A 21,942-nucleotide genomic window follows, 5' to 3' on the forward strand; every position below is an offset into this window, starting at 1 on the left:
AAACCTTGGGTGCACTAGTTACACCCTTTTGAAAAAACCAAGCATGCCATTCCAAATTTGAATAGAAGAAAAAAATGAATTTTTTTAAAAATGAAGCATGACACTACAATGATGAGAGGTGGGGTTTGGCCAAGCCACTAGCCACCACCACTACACATATTTTCTGCTTCCCAATGTTTTCTTTTTCATATTTACTTTACAAAAGTAGTATAAAAAATTGAATAATATATTATTTAAACATAAAGAAAATAAAAATTCTCCGGATTCCACTGCCATTATTCTTCTTGAGTCGTGGTTTCCTCTCTTCTCTACTCTCCAACTGTTACATGTTGAAAATTGAAAAGTTGAGCTGTCCCTTTCCTTTGCTTTGGTCAAAAACCGAACACCTAACCGTTTTGGTCACTGCTGGACTCAAAGGGTGTCTTCACACACAGCGTTTTCTCTCACATTTTGTTTCAAATGTGAACTGGGTTTTGTCCATTCCTCACAATTTCAGCTGAAAATAGTGCTACCAGGTTTGTTTCTGCAATTTTCCTTGCATACCCACTTCCCTGTTTGTTGAAAAGTTAACAACTTTGGTCTCTTTCGCTTGTAATTGGTTTTGTGAGCTCTTGGATGAACAGTTAATTGATGGAACTGTGAAAAGTAACTACCTTCACTTGCCCAGGTTTTCTTTTGTATCGTTTTGTACATGGATGTTGGAAATTTTACAACTTTCGATGTTTTTAAGAATTGGGTCGGGTTTGCTTTTTTGGGGTTTGATTTTGAAATTTGATAAAATGTGAGGTTTGATTTTGAAATTTGATAAAATGTGAGTGTTGGTGAAGATTCAGAAAAGTGGGATGCAATTCTGCTGTATAGTTTAATTTTTTGTCTGTTATAGTTGCAGAACTGTCTCAAAGCTGTGTTTGTTATATGCAGATAATTTTCTTAAAGCATTTGTAAGATAATCAGCTTTTGGTATTCTATAATTTATTAGCTGTTAGTGAAGAGGTTGTCTCCTTCTTTATGCGTCTTGTTAACTTTGTTGTTGTTTCCTTGTATATTTTATCAAAGGGCTTTTAGTTTTCACTGTCTTGGTCTAAAAGATAGAGCTGATTTGGTTTTGATCTGTTTCTCTTTCTCCTCGGACATCACTTTCTTCTTCAACCTCTTTACTTTCCGATGTTGAATTTGAATTGAAGATTTTGTTTTTTTATGGATAAGGTGGCCTTCTTCCTTTACTTTCATTCATGGGGAAGATCTCAACTTCTGCAACACAGCCAGTATCACAAGAAGCTTCCAATTATGATGAGGTTTTTATGCAACAAAGCTTGCTGTTTGATGATAGTCTAAAGGTACTGATGGTTTGTTTCTTTTTAACTATGTTGATTGTCTAATGCATCTAATTTCTTTACTTTGGAAGATAATTCTTAACTAATTAGGCTATATTATGCCACTCTTTTGCTGATTATTTATTTCTTTTCATCTTTGTTCCTAGGATTTGAAAAATCTGAGAACACAATTATACTCAGCAGCCGAATATTTTGAACTCTCATACACCAATGATGACCAAAAACAAATGTGAGTTGCAATGCTAGAGCTGGTCTATATATTAATGCTTATACTATCATATCCTTTATGGCTATAACTACCTTCTTCATTGTTCTTTTCTCATTGAATCTTATGTATGCAGAGTGGTAGACACATTGAAGGATTATGCCATCAAAGCGCTTGTAAATACAGTGGATCATTTAGGTTCTGTGACATACAAAGTGACTGACTTGTTGGATGAGAAGGTCGTAGAAGTTTCCGGAGCCGAGCTACGTGTATCCTGTATCGAACAGGTATACTTAATCATCTTTGTTCAGCTTCAGATAAAAAAAAGTCCATAAAAATGATGGTAATTGCTGGGGTGAATAATTGATTTACCATATCATTTATTGAAACTATCTGCGTGACATGTTAGGTGGAAGCGTAACTTCTTGACATAGTGAAAAGTCATCATTTTTTGTCTCGAGATTCTAATAAGTAGTATTTTAAAGGCATGCTCAAAAGCATTTCATGTATAGCATTTCATAACCCATCTAGTTATGTTAATATTTCTACTGCTTAGTGTTGTATACGAGAACTTCTTCTAAGAACTTTCTGCTTTATATACTTATTTAAGACTTCACATTCTATTATCCGAAGAGTTATGCAGTCAAATAACAGCTTCAGGTCTTAAGGGAAAAACTCTTGAGAAGTTTCATTTTCTACGCTGCTTAATCTTATCATGATAGTATTATCAAATGACTTTGATAATCTATAGAAAGTACATTCTTGTTCTCTAGCAAGTCCAATAACAACTTAGGTAGCAGTGGTGAGCAAGTTAGAGTGTGAGTTCTGTTTTACGTGTGGTGCAAACTAAAAACAGAACAGAACAAGACTCAGTAAGAAAAGTGATACATTTTGAGTGAAACCAAAGAGAATACGACATAATATGTTGTTCCATTCTGTTTTGTCAGCGTGCTAAACACTACTTTAGAAAGTAATATGAATTTATTACATCAGATAAAGGTAGTTTGGTGAATGTCCCTTCGGAAAACTATATCTTGCAAATGTATTAAAGATCATTGAAACAACCTTCATTATTTTTGTTGATAGCTGATGTTGATGACCATAGTGAATCTATGTCTGTAAGAAATTCAAATTGAGTAAAAGGCTTGCGTATCAATAATACTCTGGTATTTGTGCGGCTGTTGAATGCTTTTAAATTATTCTGGCCCCATTTTTGTTCAAAGCATGAGCCGCATCTCCAGCTGCGGCTTTTTGAAAATTTTCCCTTCTTGAAAGTATTTCGAGTTTAAATTATCTATCATTTTAGGGAAGAGAAAATTTATAAAGACTACTAACATTGTTTTTCCCTTAATGTGGTACATAGAGATTGAGGACATGCCAAGAGTATATGGATCACGAGGGGCGTACCCAACAGTCATTGGTGATCAGTACTCCAAAATTTCATAAGCGTTATATCCTGCCTGGCAAGTGTTACATTTTCCTCAATCTATCTTTTCTTTTTCTATCTCTATTATATTTTGTTCCAGTTAGTATAAGATTTCATATTTATGATGTTAAATGATCACATTCCTGAAATTCACAAGTTCAGTTGGGGAGACCATGCACGGTGCCAACCGCACAAAGTCAAAATATGTAGGGTGCAGCCTAGATGATGAAGATGACTGGCATCACTTCAGAAATTGTATGTATCTTCTTCTACTCCCTTATATTTTGAGTCCACTTGTCTAGGAATTACCCCTATATATAATCTTACATTGCTTTTCTTCTGTTTGTATGCCAAAGCTGTTCGAGCTACAATCAGAGAAACTCCAACATCTACTGCAAGGTAACTACAAATTCTGCATATTAGTACAGGATTAAGTTGGTCAATGAGTGAATGAGGATCTTGATGTTCTTATTTTGATGCAGTAAAGGGCGTTCCCCATCACCTTCTGTACAAACTCAGAGACCTGGGGCCTTCTCATTCACTTCAACCATGCCCAAAAAAGATTTAGGTTGTCTATTCATACTATAATATGATATCTCAAGAGTTTATTTGATTGTTACTATTGTCTTTCATATTAGTTCCTCATATTTCTATCATTTCCACATAAATTCTGAACACATAAATCTCATTACTTTTTGCTTGTACAATCCTTTTTACATGTATCAAAGAGAAACGGTCAGTTTCACCGTATCGATTCCCGCTTCTACGCACTGGATCTCGGTCAAGTAGGCCTACAACACCAAGAACGAGTAGACCAACTACTCCAAATCCAAGCAGACCAATTACACCAAGTCCTTCTGGTGCAAGACAAAGGGTGAGTGATATAAATTAAGGTTGTGTATGTCATGAACCAACTAATCCTAAAAGCTCAAGCTGTTGGGTTAAGGACCCATGAAAGATTTTATATTATATCTCTAATAATACGTCCTTCACGCAAGAGTCTATTGGGCTTGAAGCGTTGACCATGCACATGTCCACCGACCTTGTGCTCAAACTTGACTTTTTATTACAAGATTTGAACTCTAGACCACGTGGTCATAGAGGCTTTGATACCATGTCATGATCCAACTATTCCAAAAGCTTATGCTAATTTCATGTTATATTTCTAAAAGTATGCACATTGCCAGTAGTTTCTTTAACTACATCTCTATTTATGTTCCTACCAGTATCCTTCGGAGCCGCGCAAATCTGCTTCAATGCGATTACCTGCTGAAAGAGACAATGGCAAAGATGCAGAACAATACCCCAGTAAAAGTAAACGTCTCCTGAAGGCCTTGCTAAGCAGGCGCAAGTCTAAGAAGGATGACATGCTATATACATACTTGGACGAGTACTGATACTGTATAATCTTATGGAAAACAAGGGAAAGATGTCATAGAATCTTGGAAACAAATCAATTTTGCTTGTTAGTTTCACCCATTTGGTATGATAGGTTGCACTTATTTGTGATTTCAAATGAACACATATATGATAATTTTTCCTTTTTCTGTATTGTAAGCAATGTAAGCTCCCAAAATTCTTGTTTGATAGTATTTAACAATGGATGTTATACTTATATATAATCAAGTAAATTTGGCTTCATTTCTCTTTCCCTTTGCACTATTACTGGTAGAAGCAGGTTAAAATTAAAGGTGTTTGGTTGCATAAACTACACAAGTATGGTAGTTCTAGATTTGTGTAATGTTAAATGCAATTTAATGTTGCTTCTTCTCTAAGTTATTATTCATATTAAGGTTATCTTTAAGAAAAAGATGTATTAAAAAGTCACTCTCCTTGTCAATTCTCATAAGTTATCGCCCCTAAAGTGGATGTGCATCAATTCAATTCATAATCGAGCTCATAAACCTGTAGCCAACTACTTAAGATATAAAACCTACTGTCATTTTCTTTCTCAATAAAAGCATTTAGAAGTGAGGTTTTTTTTGTATAAAAATAATAATAATAATAATTTAATGCCTTCTATATTGTACGAAACTATGTGTCACAAAATGAAATAAAATTGGCCACCAGATGAGTTATTCTCATGAGTCATGATGAAAAAAGGTCACAATTTATGTAGATATAAAAGTAATTGGCTTAAATAATTAAACTATTATACTACTTTAACCCTCTTGAATATAAGAACTAAGAAGAAGCATTATACTTTCTCAGAGGGAAATCTCCATTCCCTAGTGCTTCCCTAGTGCAAAATGATGGAGTCACATTTGACCTACATAGTGCATGTTTGAAAATCATTCTATAATTAATTTTAAAATTAAAATCAATTATGAAGATGAACAACCGTAAATAATTTTCGAGTATCTGAAATTATTTTGAGAAAAAAAGCTAATTCAATCATGCTAATAAGTGAATCTTCATGCTAACAATGAGGGGTGTGAGGGAGTAAACATCCTCGCTCTTCCTCACCAATCAAAAATCCTCTCCAGCAACACATTCTCTGCAGCCCTCCATCACATTCTCATCTACTGATTCACTCAGCTAAAGGCTGAAATAGCTCAACCAAAAAGCAAGTGTTGAATTACATTTAACCCCTTTCACATTTATGTTGGCTGCACCCTGCCGCAGGGTTTGACCTTTTGCCATGGAAATCTATAGGCATTATGTACTTTTTATTGATCAGGGGCACCACATCTGGCAACTGTTCCAGACTACCAAATTGAATTATTATGACACAACAGTTCTAGCTTCTAAGTGACAATAAATTCTACTTAGGTAAAGATTTTATGTGACTCATTCAATCAAACAAAACAAAAAACCACCAAGGCTGTTCCTTAGGTGCAACAAAAGTGCCATGGTGTTGTTCTCTTTCACATTCGCTTATGATGTTGTCTTCATATAAGAATGTGAAAGGTTTTCTTGCTTGAAAGAATATTTATATTTCAGTAATGTTAACATGTCCAGGTCACTTGGTTACGCCACATCTTAAGACCGACGTCAAATGGTTCTGGTTACAATACATTTTCAAAAAGACATGTCAGGAACAAACTATCTTAAAAGTTTAAACTACAAATGAATTTATATTATACTGCTAACAAGAGAAGTAAATGTCACAACTCCATTCCTTGACCAAATTCTTCAATTGTGTTTGTAGCTAGTGTTAGGACATCTAGAAAAGCACTGAAAGATGCTCTAAGAAATCTTGCTTCTACTGCCTCAAAGTGCCTGAATGAGATGGATTGGAAGAAGGGAAGGAAAAGTGAGATCACACATTTGGCACCAGCATAAAATACATCTATTAATGATAAAATTTCTATGCGGTTAAGTCAAAGACGAGTAGATGACTCAATGTCCATACATAGCATTTTCAATCATCATTGAAAATATGGCCACTGAAAATTGACTACAAATACACAATTCACCAGAATTTTCCAAGCAATTTATTTGATATCCTACTTAGTACTTACTCTTGGAACATTAAGCAATACAAATATAGAAATTAAACAGAAAAAGGTACAATGTTTAAAATAGGAATTAATTTTTATAAACTGATGACAGTGTAAAGAGTTTTACATATGCATCCAATCCCATCTTTCCATATATTTTTAAATTAAAATTTAACTGTGACATGACAAATTGGTGGATTCTAATTGGCCATTCGACGAAGCTCCCCAGGCCGTAATGCCGTTGGTTTTGAATGATGTAAGGGCCCTTGTGCCCAACTGATTTTTTCTTCTCTTAATATTATTTCCATTTCAAAAAAAAAACATACAATCATTCACAAAAGGTTACTCTGAATAATACCATATAGAGGATACTCACACTGAAAGCTTTCCATTAGATACCTTCATGAGTTGTGTCACTTTGTCCGGGTGCAACTGCAGCAGACGTGTAATTAAGTTGAAAACAAGTAGAGAAACTGAAGTTATAGTGTTCAAAAGTTTGATATTTTCAGATTCAGTAAATTACCTCCTTATCAACAGCTAAGGCTGCATATACAATGGAGGCATTCTCTTCACATCCAAAGTCCACTTCCAAGTCACTGTAATTGCCATTTCAGTTTTTCATTACAAAATTGTTCCAACCAACTTACTGCACAGGGGAAAATTTTCAAAGGGTAGTAATTTATTAAGTGTCCATGCTTTACATACAATACTAACAGTGATGATCTGGTTTATGCAAACCATACTCAAACTCTTTCAACAACATAATTATTGTAAGAAGGCCACTGGTGTTTTCTAAATGTTTATCACTAGGTGGTAAATTTGGATGCAAATACTAAGCTCATCACTTGTACTCACTACTTTACAATCAGAAAATATTGATGGGTAGGATAAGCTATGTCATCTCAGTGTATTAGGAACTATGATCCAGCAGCTGGCCCAAGTGAGTCATTAGCCCATGTGGGGTCGAAGCCCAAAGAGTGGAAGGTATACTCTAGAAGGGGCAAAAGGGACAAAGGGAGTAGTAACTAACTAACAGCACAGCTGGTGAGCTGGCGAGAGAGAGGGGAGGTAGGATTGTAATCCATTCCATAATATAAGGAAGGTAGTGAGAGGTAGGGAAGGCATTCTGAAATCATTGAGCGTGTAGTAATGAGTAGGAAGCAATAGCTTCCTATAGGAGCTTGGCTCTGGTCAGTTTAGGAAAGGCTTTTCCTTCTCTGTAACGATTTCCAATTCATCAATAAACAATCCTGATTACTGTTTCATTCCTTCAGTTCTATTTTCTGTTTTGGGTTTCCATCAAATTGGTCCGACCTGCCGGATTGATTCGCCGGAACCAGTGAATGCCACCCAGAAAATCCAAACACACGACAAACTCGATGGAAGCAAAGCTTGATGCTCTTGAAGGCGAGCTCGCTGAGATGCGAACGTCGCTGGTAGCTGTTACGACGGCGATGAAGGATCTTCCTGCATCGTTGATTGCGATGATGGAACGATCGTTAGGAAAAATGTCACACAGGGAAGATGCAAGTGCAAACCGAGACAAGGGAGAAAGCTCAAGCGCTGAGGTTCCTGAGCAACCTGAAGCGAACGAAGGAGGACCACGAACGCAACCTCTACACGGCGATGCGTTGGCGGAGTTTCGCCAGTCAGTAAAGAAGGTAGAGTTGCCGATCTTCGACGGGAGAGACCCGGCGGGCTGGATCTCACGCGCGGAGGTGTATTTCCGTGTGCAAGAGACTTCACCGGAGGTCAAGGTGAGCCTCGCTCAGCTCAGCATGGATGGACCCACCATCCATTTTTACAATTCTTTGTTCGAATCAGAAGCTCCTCTGACGTGGGAGAAGTTGCGTCAAGCTCTTCTGGAGCGTTATGGCGGTCACGGCGACGGTGACGTGTACGAGCAATTGACTGAGTTGCGTCAGAAAGGTACGGTGGAGGAGTACATTACCGAGTTCGAATATTTGACGGCCCAAATCCCAAAATTACCTGAGAAGCAATACCAGGGATACTTCTTGCATGGTCTGAAAGAAGAGATACGGGGAAAGGCGAGGAGCTTGGTGGCGATGGGCGGAGTGAACCGCTCAAGATTGCTCTTGATCGCCCGGGCGGTGGAGAAGGAAGTAAGGGGTGAAGCCGGGTCGGGTTATAACCGTAGTTCGAGGATTGGTGGAGCGGGTTTTCGGACTGGCGATCGCCCGGGAAGCACCGATTGGGTCTGGGTCAAAGGCGCTAAGGATAATGGGCCCGCGACTACTAATAAACCAGTTTTTGGTGGCCCAAAAGGAGACCCCAAGGCGACAACAGAAGCTAGGAGGGCCGGTCCACGTGACAGGGGATTCTCCCATCTCACTTATCATGAATTATTGGATCGGAAACAAAAGGGTCAGTGCTTCAAATGTGGAGGCCCTTTCCACCCAATGCACAAATGCCCCGATCGCCAACTCCGAGTGCTGCTCGTCGAAGACGGCGACGACGACGCCGGCGATGGGAACATTCTCGCCGTAGAGATGAACGAGATGGAAGACGAGGTCGATGGTGAGCTAAGTATAATGAGTTTGTGCAATCTCGTCGACCATGGTGAACCGCCACAAACCATGAGGCTACAAGGAAAAGTGCGAGGGGTGCCCGTGCTCGTGTTAGTCGACAGCGGAGCCACTCATAATTTCGTTGACCACAAGGTTGTGCAACGAATGAGCTGGGAAGTGGAAGACACTCCACGGATGTCCATCAAGTTGGGAGATGGTTTCCAGACTCACACCAGAGGTAAGTGTAAGGAGCTTGACCTGGAGATTGGGGATTACAAGTTCTCGTGCACACCCCATTTGTTTGATCTGGGAGGCCCTGATATTGTGCTAGGAATTGAATGGCTCAAGACGTTGGGAGATACAATTGCTAATTGGGGAAAGCATACTATGAGTTTCTGGCACGGCACACAGTGGGTAAGGCTACAGGGTCTTAGTGCTGGCGTAAGTTCCATGGGGGCGTTGCAAAGCATCCTGAGAAGGTCTGACCTTGACAGCAAGCTAGCGTTTGGACTCTTGGAGCACCGGCATGAGGTTCCCAAAGGTCAGCATCTAGAGGCAGCGCAACAGGAAAGCTTGCAGAAGTTGTTGCAAGAGTATGACAGTGTGTTTGAAGCTCAGGAGGGGCTACCCCCGAGTCGAGGCAAAGAGCATTGTATCAACATAAAGGAAGGGCAGGGACCAGTCAACGTCAGACCATATCGTTATCCCCATACCCATAAAAATGAAATTGAAAGGCAGGTTCAGGAGATGTTGTCAGCCGGCATCATACGACATAGCTCAAGCGCTTACTCCAGTCCAGTGCTCTTGGTCAAGAAGAAGGACCAGTCATGGCGTATGTGCGTGGATTACCGCGCACTCAATAAGGTAACAGTCCCTGATAAGTTTCCCATTCCTGTAATTGAAGAGCTGCTCGATGAGTTGAATGGTGCTAAATTTTTCTCAAAGCTTGATCTCAAGTCGGGGTATCATCAGGTTCGCGTAAGGGCAGAGGATGTGCATAAAACGGCATTTCGTACCCATGAAGGGCACTACGAATTCCTCGTAATGCCGTTCGGTCTCATGAACGCACCATCGACGTTTCAGAGTTTGATGAACGCAGTTTTTCGTCCCATGCTCCGGAAGGGAGTGCTTGTATTTTTTGATGATATTCTAGTGTATAGCAGCGATTGGGAAAAGCACCTATTGCATCTTGAGAAGGTCTTACAACTCCTCCAACAGCAACACTTGACAGCAAACAAGAAGAAATGTCAGTTTGCGCAAGACTCAGTTGAATACTTGGGGCACCTGATTTCAGCACAGGGAGTGGCGGTTGATCCTAGCAAGGTGGCGAGTGTCAAGAGTTGGCCCGTGCCCAAGAATGTAAAAGGGGTGAGAGGTTTTCTTGGATTAACCGGTTACTACAGGAAATTTATTCGGGATTATGGGAAAATAGCAAGGCCACTCACAGATTTGACAAAGAAAGATGCTTTTCAGTGGGGAGCTGCAGCACAAAATGCATTTGAAACTCTAAAAGGGAAGCTCACAACGGCCCCTGTTTTGGCACTTCCAGATTTTGAGAAAGAATTCCTAATTGAGTGTGATGCGTCAGGGTGTGGCCTCGGGGCGATTTTGATGCAAGACAAGAAACCCATAGCATACTATAGCAAGGCCTTAGGACCACGGAACCTCGCTAAGTCCGCCTATGAGAAAGAGCTTATGGCAGTAGCTTTGGCGATACAGCATTGGCGTCCTTACTTATTGGGACGGAAATTTCTTGTGTCTACTGATCAGAAGAGTCTTAAAGAGTTGCTCCATCAAAAGATTATTACTGGGGAACAACAGAATTGGGCCGCGAAGCTATTGGGGTATGACTTTGATATCGTTTATAAACCTGGGAAGTTAAATAAGGGAGCAGATGCGCTATCGCGCGTTGGGGAATATGGTGAGATCAGGACCGTGTGCACGTACCCGCGCTGGGAAGATCACCAGTTGATAGCAACAGAGGTTCAGCAGGATGCAAAACTTAAGCATGTGATCATGGAGTTACAAAATGACCCATCAACTCATCCGGAATTCAGTCTACAGCAGGGGATTCTGTTGTACAAAGGGAGGCTGGTTTTGTCACATACTTCCTCTCTAATTCCACAGATGTTAAAGGAATTTCATGCCACCCCACATGGCGGGCACTCCGGATTTCTCCGCACCTATCGGCGGCTCGCGGCCAACATCTATTGGGTAGGCATGAAGAACACGGTGCAAGAGTTTGTTCGTAGCTGTGATACATGCCAAAGACAAAAGTACATGGCCTCATCGCCCGCAGGCTTGCTGCAGCCTCTACCCATCCCAAATCAGGTGTGGGAAGATCTCTCGATTGATTTCATAACTGGCCTACCTAAATCCAGGGGATACGAGGCAGTGCTAGTGGTCGTGGATCGCCTATCCAAATTCTGTCACTTCATTCCGCTGAAGCACCCCTATACTGCGAAGAGCATCGCTGAATTGTTTGCCAAGGAAGTCATACGTTTGCATGGAGTTCCCTCAACCATTGTGAGCGACCGGGACCCAGTATTTATGAGTCATTTCTGGAAAGAGCTTTTCCGGTTGCAGGGCACACAGTTGAATATGAGTTCCGCGTACCACCCCGAATCGGATGGACAAACGGAAGTCGTAAATCGCTGTTTGGAAACGTATTTGCGTTGTTTTTCGGCTGATCAACCCAAAACGTGGGCAACTTGGATCCATTGGGCTGAGTATTGGTTCAATACATCTTACCACTCAGCCACACATATGACCCCGTTCGAGGTTGTTTATGGACGCAAACCCCCAGCAATCACACGTTGGGGACTCGGGGAGACCAGGGTTGACGCAGTGCAACGTGAATTGGTTGATCGAGATGAGGTTCTGCGCCAGTTGAAGGCACAACTCTTGCGCGCCCAGGGTCGAATGAAGTCACAAGCTGACACTAAGCGGGTTGAAAAATCATTTACTGTCGGGGAATGGGTCTTTGTGAAGCTTCGCGCACATCGTCAACAATCTGTAGTAACCCGGGTTCATGCAAAGCTGGCAGCCCGATACTATGGGCCTTATCCTATCGTGGCTCGTGTGGGTGCGGTGGCTTACAGGTTACGTTTACCAGAAGGATCGCGAGTTCATCCTGTGTTTCATGTGTCATTGCTCAAGAAGGCGATTGGGGACTACTCTGCAGAAGCAGATTTGCCAGATCAATTGGAGGGCGAGTGTGATGACAAGGACACACCCGACACTGTTTTAGCCACTCGCCTGGTGAAGTTGCAGGGTGACACCATTCAGCAGCTACTAATTAAATGGCAAGGCAAAACTGCTGAGGAGGCTACCTGGGAGGATGCCCTCACCATCATGAGTTTATACCCAAACTTCAACCTTGGGGACAAGGTTGTGAGTTCAGACGGCGGCATTATTAGGAACTATGATCCAGCAGCTGGCCCAAGTGAGTCATTAGCCCATGTGGGGTCGAAGCCCAAAGAGTGGAAGGTATACTCTAGAAGGGGCAAAAGGGACAAAGGGAGTAGTAACTAACTAACAGCACAGCTGGTGAGCTGGCGAGAGAGAGGGGAGGTAGGATTGTAATCCATTCCATAATATAAGGAAGGTAGTGAGAGGTAGGGAAGGCATTCTGAAATCATTGAGCGTGTAGTAATGAGTAGGAAGCAATAGCTTCCTATAGGAGCTTGGCTCTGGTCAGTTTAGGAAAGGCTTTTCCTTCTCTGTAACGATTTCCAATTCATCAATAAACAATCCTGATTACTGTTTCATTCCTTCAGTTCTATTTTCTGTTTTGGGTTTCCATCACAGTGTGACATTTATTTTCTCTAATAAACACACACCTACAGGCACCCAAGCTTTTCACTCAAACTATCTCAATTAGATTTAATACTTTGATATTCAACAGTACAGCATCCAAGAAGCCTTTAAAGGCAAGGAAAAAACAGTAAATAATAAAACACACCAAAAACACAAGAGCAGTGGTGATTGTGTTTAGTATACTTTCACTGCTAGCTTACAACTTATATCTAATAAAGCAAGGTGCAATCTTCAATGGTGGGTAAAGCAAGGTGCAATCTAATAATTTTCTCGAGAATATTTTCATAAACTTTCTCAGTAGTTGCAGCTTGCAACCGCTTCCTCTTCCTTGGACCTTTGAGCTCGAGTTGCTCTTCCATATGATGAGTTCAAAATATCCCATGCTTCCTTAGCAGTTTTAGCATTTATAATTGACCCAAAAATTGAATAATCTACAACTTGATGAATTTGTTAAAGTGCCAACTGGTCATTCCTTTCATCGGTTGCATCAGCGCCTTGTGGTAATCCTTGTTCAACAAAACTCCAAATTCCATGTGCCCTTAAGTGAGTAGACATCAAAGTTTCCCAATAACTATAATCAATTTTCCTATGCAATTTAGGACCAAACCAAACTATGTTATAATTAATTTCCATATCTCTTCCAACTCTGCAGAAAATTTACAATAGTGAGAACTCTATAGTTCTTCACATACACTAAAAACATTTCGCACACACCAACATGCACTTAATACTATGAACAAAAGAATATCCTACAATTCAATTTTTTGAGTAACAGCATGAATACATGGAAACCAGGCACTTAGAAAATCTGTAAACACCACAAATTGATGTTTTGTAGAATGAAAAGAAACAATAAAAAAAGAAGATAACTTGATTAGAAAGATAAAGAATGAAGAAAAACAGAACAAAGTGAGAGAGAAATTAACCAGGTGAATTGCCTTTGGGATTGAGCGTCAGCTTTGACTAGGGCAGCCATGTCTGTCACAGATACCTGATTGAATGCTGCTTGCTGAGTGTGGATTCTAGAGTTGAGTAACTGAATTTCTTTCTGTTCACTAGGGTTTTGAGTTTATTTTGCTGCTAATGGACCCCAAAAAAATGGAATTTATTTTGCAGCACAATATAAAAGGAATTTACTTTGTGGTGGTGTTTGCATACACATTTTTTTTTTCATTACTAGAAATCAGATTAGACTCTCAAGGTTTAATCCTTGAGCGGTCTAAGGAACGATTTGTTGTAAGAAACTTATTCACTTTCAGGGATATCCAGGTTTCGATGGGATGTAATAATAAAATTTATTAATTTTATTTCTATTTTCTTGTGTTTCAATTTTTTATGTTATTATGAAAATGATTTTTTTTTGTTATAAGAGGAAGAGTAGGAAAATGATTATTTACCTTGAAATAATTAGAAGTAAACTTTTTAGTGAATTTTTAAAATGGTAATGAGCTTACGGTTTGGCTCCGACAACCTGTCGAAGGCTGAGCTGAGTCAATAAATTAGGTTCACTTCAATTTTGACTCAACCCAATCTGTCTGAAAATTGGCAAGTTGTGGGCCGGCTCAAATGGCCCGGCCCATCCCACCTGGACACCCCTAGTTTCCTTAAATTGAATGCTAATCAAACAACATCCTCATTTTAACAATTTAAACTATGTTTGGTTGTTTGTTATTTTAAAATAAAAGTGAACAAAACTTATAATATAGATTGAGATGAATATCCCATCATATTTCACTCAACTGGTATTCAAATACAAGCTTAAAATGTTGGAAAATGATAACAAACTTTCTAAAACATATTGTGTGTAAACCAAACGCACTCTTATAACTTGGTCGTAAGTTATTTTTTACTCATACAGTTTTTCACAAGTCTTTGTATTATAATATAAGCTCAAATAAGTTGCTCAACGCTTTCAAAAAGGAAAGCAACCCGGAATCAATATATGACCCATTTGGATACTTCATAGAAAATATGAAACCGGGAAAATATCATACAAGTTGTTTAATTTATAAAGTTTTACTAGCTACGGGTATTTTCAGCAGCAATCTTACTCTCGCATCTTAAAACACCTAAAGGGCAAATAACATCACTCCACAAAATTTCTTACCATAAACTCCAATTTCAGAGTGACCTACACATGCCATATTTCAACTTTCAAGTAACTACGAACATTTAAATTTGCTAGTTCAAGCAAAACACTGCACATATCTACAAATCTCATTCTTTCTACACTTCTTTAAATGTATAAAACTAAGTGGTCTAAATGCACTAGGAATATTCACAAATGATGGAAATGGAAACCAAAGATAACATTCATATGTACATTCTTGCTAATCATATTAGCACAACAGATCTCAAACTCCAGAAGGGCATTTAGCAGCAGCAGCACACAGATTCGTGTTAGTCAATGTCTCAAGCAAGATACCACCACAATTACAGTGTAGGAAACATCCACCCCAAGGTCCAACCAAGAAGCAAACCAGCACCAGCAAGGCCTAAACCCACCGCGAAAGCGACAATGCAGTTTTGGATCCCACATCTTCTGTTACAATTCTTCCTCTTTCCACCTTTTCCAGGACTCTTCTTATGCAGCGTTCCCCTCGAAGGGACCCGGTGTAAAGCCGATGGGAAGAGACTTAGCAGTGGCTGGTTTTTGTTTCTGAGTTGAAGGCAGAGATTTTCGAGCTGCAGCAGGTGGAACCACTGCTTGTAAGCAAAGAGTTGTGAAGCCTGTCTGAAGAAAAGGCTCAGGATATGCTCCTTCTCGTTGTAAGCTTGTTGTGCTGCTTTCTCAGCTTCTCTTGCTCTTGTTTGAGAATGACACAGCGCTTCCAACAGCTCGGCCATGCTCCTCTTCTCAGAATTTGTTTGGCAATCTTTGTTGCTTGAACCGGAATCTTTGCTACTGCTAGATCTGAATGTATGGGAGAATAATTTGATAAGAAATTGAATTTAGCATAATCATGAAATTTCTACTAACCATTGTAGAATTCAAAAACTTTATTTTTTCTCCCTAAAAAATAAAGAGAAGAAAGATGTTTCACAAGTCAGTAAATCAATATAGTAAGGCCCTGTTTGGAATACCTTATTTGAGCTTATCTTATAGTGTAAGCGCTTAAGCAAGTGTTTGGGAGAGCTTATTTAAATAGCTGATGACCTACCTATAAGCTGTTTTGAGCTTATTTTCATAAGCTGTTCAAATTAGCTTATTAGCTTATGAATAAACGCTTATTGCCATATATATCTTTGTATCTTTAAATTCTCAAGAATGTGTAGTATCTGTGCAACTACAAAATTATCTCCAATTTATGACTTGAACATAACTAGTGTCACCATGTCATTGTAGGATCTAAAACTATGACATAATAATCAAAACACCATGTTCAAGAAAATGGAAACTGAGGATTTGTAACTGAACTTGAGTGATATTGGAGAACAATGTAAGTCCATGTCCCTGACTAAGCAGATCTTATCAAATAAAAATAATGGGATGGTAGAGTTAGAAGCAAAAACATATCTTTCAAAGACTTAAAGATTTAAAGCATAGCTTCGGAGGAGAGTTGGAAGCATATATTTCTAAAAGCTTAGAGAAGTCCAAAATTCTATCTTTTCCTTGTGACTTAAATTCATGAATTATTTGATTTCCTGCAAATGTTAGTGGCTCTGTACATTTATACATCTTAGTTTCTTAGTAGATACAAAAACAGATTTAAATTCAGCTCAATATGAACATCATGAAGTTGGGAGGAACGCCATTGTCGGTTGCTTGGGCGAGATTTCCGCGGCGTGGAGTTGCTGGTTCGAGGGTGTTTGCGGCTAGAGATCAGAGATCGTCGGAGCATGCTGGGGTTCTTGCTGGAATCGGGGAAGTGGGGAATTGACGTCTGTTGTCTTCTTCCGAGAGTGAAGAATTGATGATTTCTGGCCTCTTTAGAGGCGGCTCGCCATCCCCAAGCTTCTCAACTTCGGTGCTTTTCCCAGAAACCTCTTCTGCGGATGTTAGGGGTATTGAGACGGTGGAGCTTTCTGCGGATGCTAGGGGCTTTGAGACGGTGGAGGGGGAAGACGTGATGCTGACGTCCTTGGGTATCCTATGTGATGTACCCATAGCTGCCTCTTGCTGTTCTGTACCTGGTAGCACATCTAATATGGTTTCCATATCTTCTGAACTGGGGGTTTCTCATGATACTGGGTTTTCCGTACCCAGGGATCATGTGAAAACCCCGAGGGGAAGACCTAAGAAAGGTGATGGTGGAGGCAGAAAGAAGCAAGGTGCTGCTGGGAGCTCTGGTGGTGCTATGACAATGGAAGCAGGCTATACTGATGCAGAGCAGACAGGGAAAGAGCTGATGGTGTTGCCGACGGAGATGTCGGAGCCTTATGGCGTATTGACTAGAGCGAGGAGTGCCGTCTTGATGGGGAAGCGCTTAGGCTTGAGGTATGATTGCCCTGATGATATCCCTCTCTTTCAAATTGCCAATGAGATCAAGGCGCGGAAAGCTTCTCTGCGCCGTTGAGGGTGAGATTTGGGGTGGTGGCGAGTTATGGGCTGTATAGGTTTTTTCCTAGTCCTTTGAGAGTTTTTTGGGTATTGCAAACGGCTTTTGGTTTTTGTAGTTGTTGCAATTGCGGCTTCTAGTTTTTGAGGCTTTTGTTCTTATTTGCCGCTGTTTTGGGTTGGTTTTTTTTTTTTGTTCTTTTTGGTGGGCAGCCTTGGTCGTGTGGGTTTTTGATACCGTGTTGAGGTTGTTTTGGTGTATATCTTATCAGTTTCCTCATTATTATTATATATATTTTCTCCTTTCGAAAAAAAAATATGAACATCATGAAATCTCTGGTAGCATGAGATGGAGAACAAACACAAAATTACATCGAGCAAAACTGTAGTGCAAGTAGTCAAAGCAAAAAGTCAGTAAAACGAGGAAATCAGGGAAAATCAAATTAGCAGCACCATAGAATATCCTATCCAGGATGGATCAAGAATGAAGTAGGTCTAGGAACCCCTCTCACAATGGTATGAAGTTATAACAATTATACTGATCTATACTCACAACTGGCAAAGTGATGGGAAGAAACATCATCATTATTCATTACTCCATTACTCTGATGTATAATGAAAATAACTTTGAAACCCATCAAAATCAGTAACTATGAAGAGGTATCCTCATGTTACTTCAAGACAGCTACTCATTTAGGTTTAAAATGAAATAACGGATACAGCCAGCAACGCCTAAGCTATAAAACAAATGAAATCTATCAAATGCGAATAATGGAAGGTTTTCTGTCCCCATTAAAGAGTTCTCGGAGAACATGCATCAGGTAATCATAATGTAGTTATCATCAGTAAATAACAACTCTAAACCCGTACCAAACTTACAATTGACTTGGAAGTTCAACAATTTTAACATGAAGAAACAACAACTCTTTTTCGGTTTTTCCTAGTAAACTGACCATGAGCCATAGATTACTCTTAGAATTTGGGTTAGGCCTAACTTTACCCCAAAAGCTGGCTTAGGGGTGAGGATTGTTCTGCCCTCAATAAACATGCCATATCTCGAGTCAATGTGGGACTTCTCAACAATTAAAGAATAGAACAATTAATTAAATTGTAGGCTTAATTCCACTTTGGGCCCCTGATCTTTCACAAATGAGCGATCGGGGCCCCCCGTGTTTAAACGTAGCGGTCAGACACCCCAACGTTTCAAAAACGTGCGTTTCAAGCCCTTCTGTTAAGTGTCGTTAGTTTGACTAACGGAACTAGTGACGTGGATTTTCTTTTTCATTTTAATATTATTTTTTTACCCAAAAATTCCCCCCCCCCAAATTCTCTCTCAATCTCTCGACATCTCTCCCTTTCTCACTTTCTTCTCCATTCTTCTCCATTTTTCTCACTTCATCTTCTTCTTCATGGTCGCCGCCACTGCTCTTCGGCCAAGCCACCACCACCGCGAGCTTCCTCACGCGAGCTCGCCGCTGGCCACACCACCATCACTGGGCCTCCTTCTTCTTCTTCTTCTTCTTCTTCTTCTTCTTCTTCTTCTTCTTCTTCTTCTTCTTCCATGAGAGCCACCGCCGCTGGCCACACCACCATCACTGCGCCTCCTTCTTCTTCTTCTTCTTCCATGAGAGCCACCGCCGGTCACACCATCACCTCCTCCTCCTCATCGCACGAACCTAAAGGGCAGCCACCATGGCCACCACGTGGAAGCCATCACCACCATGAAAACCTAGGACCGCCGCCTTCAAAGCCCGATCTACGGCGAACCGCTCACGATCTCGACAAACCAACACCACCGCTGTGCTCCTCTCCTCGTCCGCAACAAAACCCACAAAGAAATTTCCGATTCCGACGACCTCCGCCGTGAACCGCCGTGCGCCGCCGCCGGAGGCGATTTCCGGCGACTCACCCTCTTCTCTTCTCTTTCTCTTGCTAAATTAGGGTGAAATTAGGGTAAAAAATTGGGGGGAAGCGTGTTTGTGAATTAGGGGGAATTTTTGGGTGAAAAATTTAATCTTAAAATGAAAAAGAAAATCCACATCACTACTCCGTTTGGTCAAACTAACGGAACATAACAGAAGGGCCCCGATCGCACTTTTTTGAAACGTTGGGGTGCCTGACCGCTACGTTTAAACACGGGGGGCCCCGATCGCTCATTTGTGAAAGATCAGGGGCCCAAAGTGGAATTAAGCCTAAATTGTAAAGCATTCCTCTATAGTGTTACCTGAAATGCTCGTTTGAATCCTGAAATGAACAGCCAGAAGAGGGGGTTCCAGATGTATAACCATCCGCATTGGAAGAACCAGTTTCAGCTTTCTGGTTTAGAGATGATGGTGTAGTTTTATCATGATCAAAACCCTTTTGGTAGCTGGCTCTCTGCTTAGTCTGGGGATTAGGGAGATCACAGTTCTCAATATGCTCCATTGACTTCTGAGCAACCAAGGAAGCCAATTCATCTTTTCCCGCAGTGCGCCACCATGGTCCAGTTTTCTCAGCTCCCACCAAATGTGATTCCAGATCAGATGATGTCATTTTACCTTGTTCAGAGACCAAGAAACTGGAGATATCACTATCCGCAAAATGATCATCTAAAAAATAGAAATCCATCTGATCTTTCTTCTTAGGAGTAACATGTAAATCCTTATTCCGCGAAGCCTCGATTTTTGGCATTCTGGTATTATTGTAATGCCAGGGCTGCTCTACAGATAAATTAGTACTTCCAATATAGGAAAGAGCATCAAAATCCATGACAGATTGTTCTTCTACACTCTTGACATTGCCATCAAGAAATTCTGCATAGAAGGCACTGAGCTCAGACTTGCAGGAGTTCAGATTTTGACTTGTATAATCTGCTTCACCCCCCATATTGCTCTTCACATGTAGCCACCATTTCATGTCTGGTAGCTTATCAGAATTGGCAGGAATTTGATCATTTTTATCATTACCAGGTGCCCTATCAGATACTGAGTCTTTTGAAACTGAAGATGGATGGTCTGAAGAATTCAGGGGAATCCGGAAATCTTGAGTGAAATAATTGGCTCTATAAGAAGGAGCCCTCCTTTCTGCTGATGCCATCACCTCTTGGTCTCCGAGTATTGACCTATTTTAAGAAGCAATATGTCATGGTTGCCGCATCTGTTGAATCAGAAAAGAAGACTCAGAACATTAGTTGCAATCTACGCAGATTGCAAACTCACTTAATGAAAGTGTTAATCCCCAGACCTCAAGCATATAAAGAGATTAAGAAGCTTTAAGCAGACTTAATAATAGAGAATTGCTAAGGATAATATATTTAGTTACTTTTGACATAAAAATGAAAACGAAACATAGTTTAGTCAACAATTTCAAGTCATTTTCCCTCCCCTCCAAACCTCTAAACCAAAAGATTTTCATTAAAACCTCCCACCCCCATATAGTTAGTAACATTAGATATTTATATCATCTAACCATCTTCAAACATGACAAGTGACAAAGCATGAAGCAAGACCAACAGAACAATGGCTCATGAAAACAAAGTGATCCATATATTGGTACTAATATAGTGAGTTATATTTAACTCCGCTTATGATGTGTTATAGGAGGTCCTAAACCTGGGTAAAGGAGGAAGATCTCTAATATGGATCAAATGATCCATATAGCCGTAGCCGATCTCACTTAGTGGTATAATTCTTTGTTATTGTTGCATAGTGAGTTATATTTATCATGATAAAAGAACATGGATCCAATAAGAGCAAACTTTCTCTGCCTCCTTTTCCCAGGAAAATTGAGTGAGAAAAACTAATTGCCAACACATCATCATGGACAGGAATCATGAAAAACTGAAATCAATAAAATATTAAACAGCTCTTGATGATATAGATTCAATGCAAGGGTCAAAACAAAAACTTTGGCCATTATTTGCTAGATGAGGAACATACCAATTCTGGGTCTGCAAAATTCAACTCACAAAATTCACATTGCTGATTGCAGCAAGTAAAGCAGATCAGAGCAAAACATCACAGATAAGACAACTTTCACAATTTCTTTTGCAAGTTAGACAAATAATTCATTAACCTGACACCACCCCATGTCATGAATTCAAAGAAAATCATTTTTGACAGAATTCACAACAGCATCATCATCAAACAATAGAGACATGGCTTCACAAAGAAGCAAGGAAGCACATGAATATTCGATTAACTGATTAAAGGGAATTCTGCACACAAACAAACACATGAAGAGAGAGAGAGAGAGAGAGAGAGAGAGAGAGAGAGAGAGACTTGCCTTGCTAATTAAGATCTGAAGTTTCCTTTTACACCGAAACATGGCAAAGATTCATTCATGTGCATTGAATCGAAGGACGAGATCAATGGAGAATCCCTATTATATACTATGTACTATGCGTGTACAACTGAACCTTCTTATAATATTGATATTTAATATGTGCTCAGTCGTTTACCGATTAGTACAAAGTTTGTATGAGCCGTCTCTCGCAGCTAGGTACAAGGTTAGTACCAGCAGTGAGTCGCATCGAGGGATTAGTCACTATTGTCGGTCGGGATGAATACCTAAGCGAAAAAATATTTTATATGTAGTGTAATGTAAGGACATGATAATTATTAGGGGCATCATTTTATGAAATAAAAAAAAGCTGATAATTGTGTTACACTCAACTCAAGTAAAGATCTAGTGTCTCCTTTACTTGTTCCC

The 21,942-nt window shown here is 40.1% G+C and overlaps 2 protein-coding genes across 5 annotated transcripts; one reads left to right on the forward strand and one right to left on the reverse strand.

Moving 5' to 3' along the window:
• Nucleotides 1-285: 285 nt before the first annotated feature.
• On the forward strand, nucleotides 286-4,612 carry LOC130744186 (protein ABIL2). 2 transcript variants are annotated; one of them, XM_057596379.1, is made up of 10 exons: nucleotides 286-515; nucleotides 1,207-1,337; nucleotides 1,481-1,563; nucleotides 1,676-1,826; nucleotides 2,903-3,002; nucleotides 3,128-3,220; nucleotides 3,322-3,364; nucleotides 3,448-3,533; nucleotides 3,694-3,839; nucleotides 4,192-4,612. In XM_057596379.1, the coding sequence occupies exons 2-10, from the start codon at nucleotides 1,233-1,235 to the stop codon at nucleotides 4,360-4,362; spliced, it is 978 nt and encodes a 325-aa protein (XP_057452362.1). In that variant the 5' UTR covers nucleotides 286-515; nucleotides 1,207-1,232; the 3' UTR covers nucleotides 4,363-4,612. The 2 variants fall into 2 exon arrangements, with proteins under 2 accessions (XP_057452362.1, XP_057452369.1); XM_057596386.1 differs by lacking the exon at nucleotides 286-515 and adding an exon at nucleotides 545-645.
• Nucleotides 4,613-14,900: 10,288 nt separating this feature from the next.
• On the reverse strand, nucleotides 14,901-21,674 carry LOC130744211 (uncharacterized). 3 transcript variants are annotated; one of them, XM_057596404.1, is made up of 3 exons: nucleotides 21,517-21,674; nucleotides 19,478-20,388; nucleotides 14,901-15,669 (listed from the first exon to the last, which is right to left on the reverse strand). In XM_057596404.1, the coding sequence occupies exons 2-3, from the start codon at nucleotides 20,326-20,328 to the stop codon at nucleotides 15,189-15,191; spliced, it is 1,332 nt and encodes a 443-aa protein (XP_057452387.1). In that variant the 5' UTR covers nucleotides 20,329-20,388; nucleotides 21,517-21,674; the 3' UTR covers nucleotides 14,901-15,188. The 3 variants fall into 3 exon arrangements, with proteins under 3 accessions (XP_057452387.1, XP_057452395.1, XP_057452391.1); XM_057596412.1 differs by having other exon boundaries at nucleotides 19,478-20,353; nucleotides 21,517-21,634; XM_057596408.1 differs by lacking the exon at nucleotides 21,517-21,674 and adding an exon at nucleotides 21,171-21,458.
• Between the last annotated feature and the right edge of the window lie 268 nt (nucleotides 21,675-21,942).

Source organism: Lotus japonicus, chromosome 1, assembly GCF_012489685.1.
Source record: "Lotus japonicus ecotype B-129 chromosome 1, LjGifu_v1.2".
Classification (NCBI taxonomy): Eukaryota; Viridiplantae; Streptophyta; class Magnoliopsida; order Fabales; family Fabaceae; genus Lotus; species Lotus japonicus.